Below are 9,558 nucleotides of genomic sequence, written 5' to 3' on the forward strand. Positions count from 1 at the left end.
GAACTGGAAATATGAAAAAACAGAGGCTACTTTTAGTGAAAACCAGATGTTTACACACACAAAAAAAGTGGATTTATATGCAAAAATCTAATGATTTTATCCGGTCCTCCTGGCTCATGATCGTTAGTACGATACCCAGAGCTGTCAATGACAGGCACATTTTCAGCACAGACACAGGTACGCATATATGCGGTCCCATAGAAGAAGGCACATCTCTATCTGGCAGCCCATGCTGATAGGTTCTGTGGGGAAAGGGTTAAAGTATATCCTGATAGGTTCTGTGGGGAAAGGGTTAAAGTATATCCAAAGCAAAAACCTTTATTTCCCCCTTTTATTTTGGATAGGGTACGAGAGGGTTAAAAATACAGTCAGTTTTATTCGCCATTGGTGTCTTTTCATGGAGATTTCACTTCCTGTCCTGTAGACTCAACAGGAAGTGAGAAGATATCTTTCCAATGTGAGGGATCACCTCTTAGTTGTCATGGGAGTAATTGTTTCTATTGGAAGCTGTATTCCTGTTCTGGTAGCAACTTAAAGTTTTGGAGATCAGGGCAATTAGAAGCTGTTTCAGACGCATCAGAAAGCTGCAAAAATCCCACAATAAGTGAAGCAGGAGCAGGGAGATGCTTGCACTGCACATCCTCCGGTGCAGCTTCCTCTCCAGCAAGGAGAACAGCCAGCGGCATCATCACCAAATCTCCCTCCAAACCTGGTGAGAATAGCAGTCAGAGGTAGCAGAGTCCTCGATGATCAGACAGTGCAAATATACAGCTAGGAGGCTCAAGGCGTGCCGGCTGTTTTTTAGGAGGAATTCAAAACAATTGCAAACTTTAAATCTGTCAGGGTGCTGCTTAGGCACAATTACCATTTCTATATGGGGTGTGTGGGATCAAGTTGCTGCTCTTTACAGTAAGAATTACTTAAATATTCCTGAATTTTGTACTCCAATTCAGTCACCTGATGGCATTGCAGAAATGCTGAAGAGTGGTTAAGCATAATTTAAAGCTCAAGTGCTCCCCAAGCGTTAATGCTTTTTTCTCCTGATGTCTTCTAGCCAGTCGCAAGACATGTACGTCTTCTTTGGTCGTCTCCCAGTTAAGGATAATCCTAAATGATGCTGAGAGCAGCATTGACGTGACAACCTCAGCACCGCTCTCTCCAGCAGTAGATTGAGTCCAGGTCGTGCTTAGGGGGGTGAGCCCATGATGCCCTGCAGTCTTTCCTCAGGCTGGGTTTAATTTTAAACCCAGCCTGAGAACATCTTGTGGCAAAATAGGTAACGTCTGGGACAGCTTCAGATTTAAAGTGAATATTACAGCCAGAGATTACGTTTAGAAACTGGCTGGGGGGGGCATTATAAAAGAATTTGAAGTGATTACAGATAAGGGGCTGTCATTGATGTTTTCTTCCTTAATGAGTATGGAAACCTTAAATACCACTTTGTGGATCTACAGTTGAGTGATGCGCAGATAAGCCGCCTTTTTTAATAGTTAAGGTACTTGAATGCGTTTTTGAGATTTAACTCCTGAGTTTAGGGTCACTTTAATACTAAAGTTCTATAAATTCATTACTCTGCCCATACGAACTGTTGTGTATTGTCCTTTAATTTATGCAACTCCTTAGCAGCCATTATCTGGTGATCCTGCCAGTCCCCCTCTCTTCCTGGAGCTTTCCGACCACGCTAAGCAGAGGAGCAGATCCATGCTGGTGTGGTCAAATTGTGTCCCTTAACTCCTCCTAGGAGCTATAGGACGTGGTGCCTGTACCCCCGTAGTATGTTAGGCTGACATGCCTCCTGCTCTTTGAATTGGTAGCAGGTTCAAGCAGGAACCTTGCTTTCAAAACCGCAGCTTCACATTGCAGTTGAGCTGCCTACTGTCCATGTAACCACACTCATAAAGAAAGACAGAGAGCCCATATGGATACATGACCGCTGAATAAGTGTAAATTACACAGTAAAGAAATGCTATTTTGAATGTAGTGTCTCATAGCATTTTTTTTTTTGTACATGTTCCAGCATTTCCTGGCTGTCATACTCTGGCCTCAGTATTTTCTGAGTCACTGACCCAAAACATGTATGCAGATGTAGAGTTCTGACTTTACTCTTTCTCCTCTGATTTGCATATTTGTACCTGGCCAGCGAAGACAATAAGACGACAAGGAAATTTGCATTTTTAGGAGGTCAGCAGTGGCAGCCTTGGCATTTCTCGAACGACAGGTTTCCTTCCAGGACTGTGTTTCTAGCAGCTTCTCATTTAAGTTGTCTCTGAAAACAGTTGTAAGTCCTTTTCTTGACAACAGTTCTGTTGGTGGCTGGGTGCTTGTCAGTGAAATCCGGCAGTCATAGAATAGTAAGCAGAGTAGGGAATCTTCTCATGTAAAGGGAATGTTCCCAGGTGTTTCCAGGGTCATTGACGCTGGAAGCTTGGGACGCGTACCATTGGTTTGAGAAATGTTCACACTGCTGGTTTACTTCCTTAAGCAGCTTCTTATAGACGTGGCAAGTGATACATTCCGATTCTTAATTATTTTTTTGTTGCCAGGTTAAAATCCCAAAAGAAAGGAGGAAGTGGATCCTCGCAGCCCTGCGACAACATTGTGGTGGCGTATTACTTCTGTGGAGAGCCCATTCCCTACAGGACCATGGTGAAGGGCCGCATAGTGACCCTGGGACAATTCAAGGAGCTGCTTACGAAGAAAGGAAATTACAGGTACACTTTGGCCTTTCACAGAATGTCGATAGCAGCCTTTCCCTTTTTCAAGTTTTGGGAAACCGCTGGTAAAAATGATTGTAGAACAACCTTTGGTAAGATAATGCGATGAGTAGATCATAGAAAGTTTTACATTAAATAATGAAGTGGTGTGGTGTGCTTAATGTTTTTGACACCCAAGGCAGATCATTTTAACACCCCCTGCTCTGTGCAACACAATTATTTTTAGTATTATTGTTGAAATTAATAATAAAAGATAAAAACACATTTACAATTGTTTCCAGGCATTACAGGGATGGTGAGCGTAGAAGTGTCCCCTTATGTGGTTAGTCACAATTATCTGGACTGAATATTGAAGACATTTCCTAGCTTCTTAGTTCTCATGAGTGTCAGGAACATACCCCAGTATTTATTTCCACACAACACAGAATCCTTAATCCAATCCCTGTGGAATGTGAACGTTGCAGAACCACCCTGGTCTATGTCTGTGAAGGTTCTCATTCATCTCTCTGGGCAGGTTATTAACACCTAACTCCGATTATGAAAATCCAATCAACACCTGGTTGTGACTAACAGATTATGTGGATTGGAACAACAGTGACCATATTTATTCCCAGATAATTTTTGGTGCAAATCATTCTGAATTGAGCTGGTTGGATGACCAGTAAAACGTCATTTTGAGGGATCTTTGAGCCCCAAAACACATTGGATGTTCTATGTTGTTGTTTTGAACCCAATACCTGTATGAAGAGCTTTTGGACTCTCCAACTGTTTGGTGCTCCCATTAAACTTTATACTTGTGAATCTTCAAATCTGGGTCCCTTGTTTGAGGGGCACCCTGTTTGTAGAGAGTGGCCCCACCAGAGCCATTGGGCCTTATCACATTCGGACCAATCTTCTGATCATTTGATTCTGGCCCCTTTGTAGAGATTGACCTCACTAGAGCCATTGAGCCTTCTCGTATTCGGACCAATCTTCTGATCATTTGATTCTGGCTCCATTGCAGAGAGCGACCCCACTAGAGCCATTGAGCCTTCTCGTATTCGGACCAATCTTCTGATCATTTGATTCTGGCCCCTTTGTAGAGAGCGGCCTCACCAGAGCCATTGAGCCTTCTTGTATTCGGACCAATCTTCTGATCATTTGATTCTGGCCCCTTTGTAGAGAGCGGCCTCACCAGAGCCATTGTGCCTTACCACGATCTGTCCAACCTTCTGATAATGTGAAATCTAATGCCTCATCCCTTCTTGTTCCAGAACACCATTTTGATAACAGGCTTCTTTTACTATTTGCAGGTATTACTTTAAGAAAGTAAGTGACGAATTTGATTGCGGAGTGGTATTTGAAGAGGTGCGAGACGAGGACACTGTTCTGCCCATCTACGAAGAGAAGATTATCGGCAAAGTGGAAAAAATCGACTAGGCCGTCCAACAACACAGAAATGCTGTGCGCAAGCTGACTTGAAGATGTTAAATAAAATGCTGGAGATAGACAATGTCACAACAGCCCCCTTGCTGTCATGATTGGCGGTGCCTGTTTGTGGAAGGGGATATCACCGCAGAGGCGGTCTTGAGTCCGTTCAAGAGAACCTGTCTAAGTCCGCACTGTCCTCCTTGGAGGCTGCAGTCCATGTAATGTAGCAGTGTACAGTTAAAGCTAGAGGTTGTTCTAGAACCTTGTTTATGAGAGCTGCATATTTTTGATACATTGAAATTTTAAAAAATGGAAAAAAAAAGAAAAAAAAAGCGGGAAGTTAATTTTCCGATGTCAGTGCTCTTATGTAAATTCTTAAATGCTATGGTGCTGCGGTCACCGAAAAGCTTCAGCCATTGCAAAAGGTCGATCTACCGAAGGTGAACCAGGTCCCCTCCTCATTGTTTGCTAACACTTTTTTAAATTTCAGAATCATTTCCAGTGTTCACTTTTCCCACTTAAGTTTATTCTGTACGATTCCAAAAACACTAGGATTGCTTTCAAATGTCGTGCACGCTCGGCCTGGCGGAGGGGCGCGTTGGTACTGTCCTGTAAGGGTGCCTGGTTTATTTTACAGAATGTTTTCTTACTAATATAAATGCTATGTGGATCTTTTTTTTTTTAAAGAAAAGAAATATATTATTGTGGAAAAAACTTTTTGTTTTCTAGATTCATTTTTAAAAGCTCTCTTAAAGTGACTTCTATGAGCAGTTTGTGAGCGAAACAAAATCGTGGCTAACGTGCGTTTTTACATGTCAGCCGCATGTAGAATCCATGTTTCAGTGGGTGTCTGTAGTTCCTCTCGCCGTCACCGTCCTCTCACAAGGCTGCTACAAAGGTTCCCCTAAATTAAATTAGTTTTTCCCACTTATTATTATGAAATGTAGGAAGTGTGCAAATATCACATGACTGCCACTAAAGGCCAATATTGGAAGGTCTCACCATTGCAACCTGAGAGGGGTTTTGGAAACCAGCCGTGAAATAAACTAAATATTTAGGTGACATTGACCTATGGGCAAAATAAAACATGACTTGTGTTATACTGAATGTCACTAGCATTACACAGCAGTTTTTGTTTTTCTGAGAAGTAGGTGACCCTAGACAGTGTACAGTACCAACAGGGGCAGTGACCTGTACAGTATAAGCACTGTGCAGTAGGTCACGCTCCTTTTTACAGCAATTCTGTTTATATAGCAATTCTGCACTGCTGTATAATGTATTGCCTGGATTTGTAGTCCTCTATAGCTGGTGGTATTTTATACTGCACTGCTATATAATATATTGCTGGGATTTGTAGTCCTCTTTTTGGAAACCAGCAGTGAAATAAACAAAATATTTAGGTGACATTGACCTATGGGCAAAGTTAAACATGACTTGTATTATACGGTTTGTCACTAGTATTACACAGCAGTTTAGGAGTAGGTGACCCTAGACAGTGTACAGTACCAGCAGGGGCAGTCCCCTGTACAGTATAAGCACCGTGCAGTAGGTAAGGGACCAACTAGAGGTCCCCCGGTGGTCTCACCTGGTTCAGGTCCTCATTGGACAAGAGGTGGGACTCCCCGCGTCTATAAACAGTTCTGACATTTGCTCTTGTTGAGATTATTGGTCTGGAACTTCTTAAACGATGCTCATTTGCTGGGGGTGATGCCGGGGTTGTGTGGCAGTGCAGCAGACTTGAAGGACCGCACACACCCATCCCTGGCCAAGGGTGGCTCCACTTTGCTAGCCGCTGCTTCTCTCCAGCACTCACTAAGGTATTGCAAGCTGCCAGATGACAAGCCACAGACTGGGCCAATGCAAGTCTGATGGACAGTACCCCTGACCATTCAGAGTGTGCATTTGCCTCCTCCAACTCTTCCTTTGCCCTCTGCAATGATAAAGACCAGCTTGTGCTGGCAGCAAGGAAGACTGTCACTTTAGGGCCCCTGATGGCAAGGAGGGTTAGGTAGATGTGTGGATTTCCTTTGAGGTCTTTTGACAGCTGTGAGGGAGGTGCCTGATGGAGTCTTTTGCTAGAACTCTTTGATAGGTGTTAGTTGGAGTTGGCCTTTAATTGTCTCCTAACTAAAGTTCATTTAAAACTACGTTTCCATCTAAGACAACTCTATCCACAAGGTAAGTCAGGAAATCACCAGCACTCAGTAGTAAAGATAAATATGTCCCTTTTATAGGACAGAAAGCATCACAGACATCCATGTCACGTCACATCTTTCTGCCTTGAGGAAGGGAACCTGCGCGGCCCTGAAACGTCGGTTTATTTGGATGTCTGTGACGCTTTCTGTCCAATAAAAGGGACATATTTATCTTTACTATTGAGTGCTGGTGATTTCCTGACTTTCCTGTGTTTGCACGGCGCCATCCGTGGTAATTCATCACTGCGAGCACCACTTTTGTTTAAATCTGGCCGGGACTGCTGTGAGGAGTGCGGAGGGTCTCTCCATCTACTTACATCTATCCACAAGGTGACAATGCTGCTGCTTGGTTTCACTGCAGAATAAACATTGATGTCACAATGTTAAAGGAAGTGAGGGAAAAAGCAGATGTAATGGTGGAATCAACAGATAAGGTCAGGCCGGTAAAGGGGCTACTCAGAAAAACTGCTTTGTGAATGCTTATTGACAGACTGCGTGTCATTTTTTATTTTTACCAATAGTCCCACCTTAAGGGTTTTGCTGCATGTTTGGCGTGTTACCAATTCTGCTTTTGTTTTGCTCACAAAGTGCGGTGATCATCTGCAATGTGCATCGTCCTCTCCTCACCCTCCTCACACCTTTTAGAGTAAATTGGTAAAACGATGTACGTATCTTACATTTCATTGAATGACCAAGTATCATTCATGCCCATCTTGATATTCCCAGGACCCTGGCAGTCATTTGGCGTTTAAAAGATCAGCGGCATGCTGTACTCTTGTGCAGGGCCTTCCCTATAATGAGGCTATTGCCTCAAGCTACATCTCTTCAGGTCACATGAGGGGGAGGGGGAGGCAGCAGGCAGAGCGGCATGAGCATCCCGCAGAGTTCCTGTATCCCAGGTTGCTGAGGGCCGGGCGGAGGATATGTAAGGGACCATACACATCTCTGTGCTCAGCTCTTAGCAACCTAGGACACTCTTGCGGCATCCCGCCAAGCTCTGCTTGACCTCCACTACAGCAGCACAGCTTTGCCGAGAAGTTAGCAGTGTGGCCTGGCAGGGGTGCCCATATTATAAGACTGTTTAAGGCAATCACAGGTTGTCTCGTTGACCTGGAATAGGTGTTTAGATCAGGAAACTCAGATTTCCCCATCTGCCTACTTGGTTCAGCAAGTACTAAGCTAACAGGGTCTGTGTTTACCATGCAATTAGCATTTTTCGGAAGAGGTCAATGGTGGCAGCATCTGTCGGGTAGGCAAACTCCAGCTGTAGTGAAACTACAAATCCCATAATGCGTGTGCCGCTGGGAGTCATGCCTGTTGCTGCCAGTCTTCCATTGCCTCATGGGATTTGTAGTAGCACCACAGCTGGAGGGACGGAGTTTGCATAACGCTGCTCTATGTTCTCTGATTGGACCTTTTAATGTTTCTCCCATTGGGCCTACAGCTACCTCCTGAAGTCTCTCGTAGCATTCAGTGCTTAGTCCAAAGCTGGCCATACACATTGAAGGGAATTTATCAAAACTGGAGCAGACACAATCTGGAGCAGCTCTGCATGGCAACCAATCAGCTTCTCTCTTTCATTTTCAAGTCTCAACTGAACAAACTGAAGAGAGGAGCTGATTGGTTGCCATGCACATCTGCGCCACATTGTGTCCGCTCCAGTTTTGATATATTCCCTCCATTAGGTTTCCCATCAACTGCAGGCATCTACCTTACCCACACATTTCAGTTGTCGTCAGACCTTTGCTCCATTATAAATCAGAGTTTGTACCGTCAGATTGTAATGTGCAACCAGAAGCTCCTTACATATAGAATTTATTTATTACATATGTATGGAATTAGTGCTTTGTTTATTGTACTTGCAAACTCAATCCGTAAACCAGTTCAGTAACCCGCCAGTGAGAAATACTTTGATTGGCTGCTATAGTTTGCGGGGTACGGCCCTTTATGGCTCAATTCACTTCTCCGCATGGACTTTATTCACCAGTAAATGTGCATTTCAGTTTATTCTAACTGGAACCCCAGCATGCCTATACAGTGAGAGCAAATGCACCTGCACTACAACGCACACTTGAATAGCCTGTGCGTCTTTGTCTGCTGCATTGCACAAAGATCAGCAGGGACATTTTTTGTGTTGAGGCTTAGGGGGCGTTTACAATAAACAGACTGCCTCAAGCAACCAGTGCATGCAAACACATGCGACTGCGTAGATGTGAATGAGCCTGTTGTGTCTCACCACCGCAAATCATTTAGCCCTCAGACTAGTTAAGGACTTTTGTGCCGTCACTTATCAGACCAACGAATAACTAATCCCAACAGGGCCGTCCCTGTAGGGAGGCAGCTTGAGGATTTTGCCTCAGGCATGATCACTTTGGGTCATGTGGGCTCTGCCTGCTGCCTCCTTTCTGGCCGAGTGTCCCAAGTTGCTAAGAGCTGGGCCGGGAGATGTGTAAGGGCCATGCAGTTCTTGGCAAACTGGGATGCTCTGGCCGGCATCCTGCTCGCCTCCTGGCAACCACTGGTTGCCAGGAGCTGGGCGGGATGATGTTCAGAGCGTCCCGCTCACCTCCCGACAACCACTGGCTGCCAGGAGCTGGGCGGGATGATGTTCAGAGCGTCCCGCTCACCTCCCGACAACCACTGAGGCCACTGGTTGCCAGGAGCTGGGCGGGATGATGTTCAGAGCGTCCCGCTCACCTCCCGACAACCACTGACGTCACTGGCTGCCAGGAGCTGGGCGGGATGATGTTCAGAGCATCCCGCTCACCTCCCGACAACCACTGAAGCCAGCCAAAGCTAGGCGGTGCACCGCCAGACCACCATCAACACCCATCCCCTCCACACTACAGACAGCGATTTGTTTAGGGACACCCCTGACTTCCAAAAAATTGAGATCATACTAAAGACAATAAAACCGTAGGGGCGGCGGTCCTTTTAGTTTTAAGTCAAAGCCAATATTTACATTAACACAAGATAAGAAAAGAAAATGGTGCTTCATGTGAATTAAACTTGAGAAGCTCTTAAAGCGGCCTTATTTGTGTGCTTTGCCCCTCCCCCTTGTAGAGAGCGGTTCCTGGGATGTTCTCATTATTAAATACACTTGTGAATCAAATGTATTTTTTCTGTATATTATGTTATCTAATATATTAATATATATGAATATTGCATGTTCTGTATTTTTATTTTTTTTCCTTGTGTTATTTTTTTGTTGTTGTTCTTTATCCCCCCCCCCCCCCCCC

General features: G+C 44.6%; 1 protein-coding gene across 2 annotated transcripts in view; it reads left to right on the forward strand.

The window, feature by feature from the left end:
- Positions 1-4,454, forward strand: part of AXIN1 (axin 1) — a 49,295-nt gene extending 44,841 nt beyond the window's left edge. For both annotated transcript variants that reach the window (XM_018567735.1, XM_018567736.1), the window contains 2 exons: positions 2,544-2,711; positions 4,007-4,454. In XM_018567735.1, coding sequence (XP_018423237.1) covers positions 2,544-2,711; positions 4,007-4,133 — 295 coding nt within the window. In that variant the 3' untranslated portion in view covers positions 4,134-4,454. The remainder of the gene's footprint in view (positions 1-2,543; positions 2,712-4,006) is intronic.
- The last annotated feature ends 5,104 nt before the right edge of the window (positions 4,455-9,558 follow it).

The sequence above is a fragment of the Nanorana parkeri genome, unplaced genomic scaffold (assembly GCF_000935625.1).
Source record: "Nanorana parkeri isolate BGI_ZX_2015 unplaced genomic scaffold, ASM93562v1 scaffold1087, whole genome shotgun sequence".
In the NCBI taxonomy this organism is placed as follows: domain Eukaryota; kingdom Metazoa; phylum Chordata; class Amphibia; order Anura; family Dicroglossidae; genus Nanorana; species Nanorana parkeri.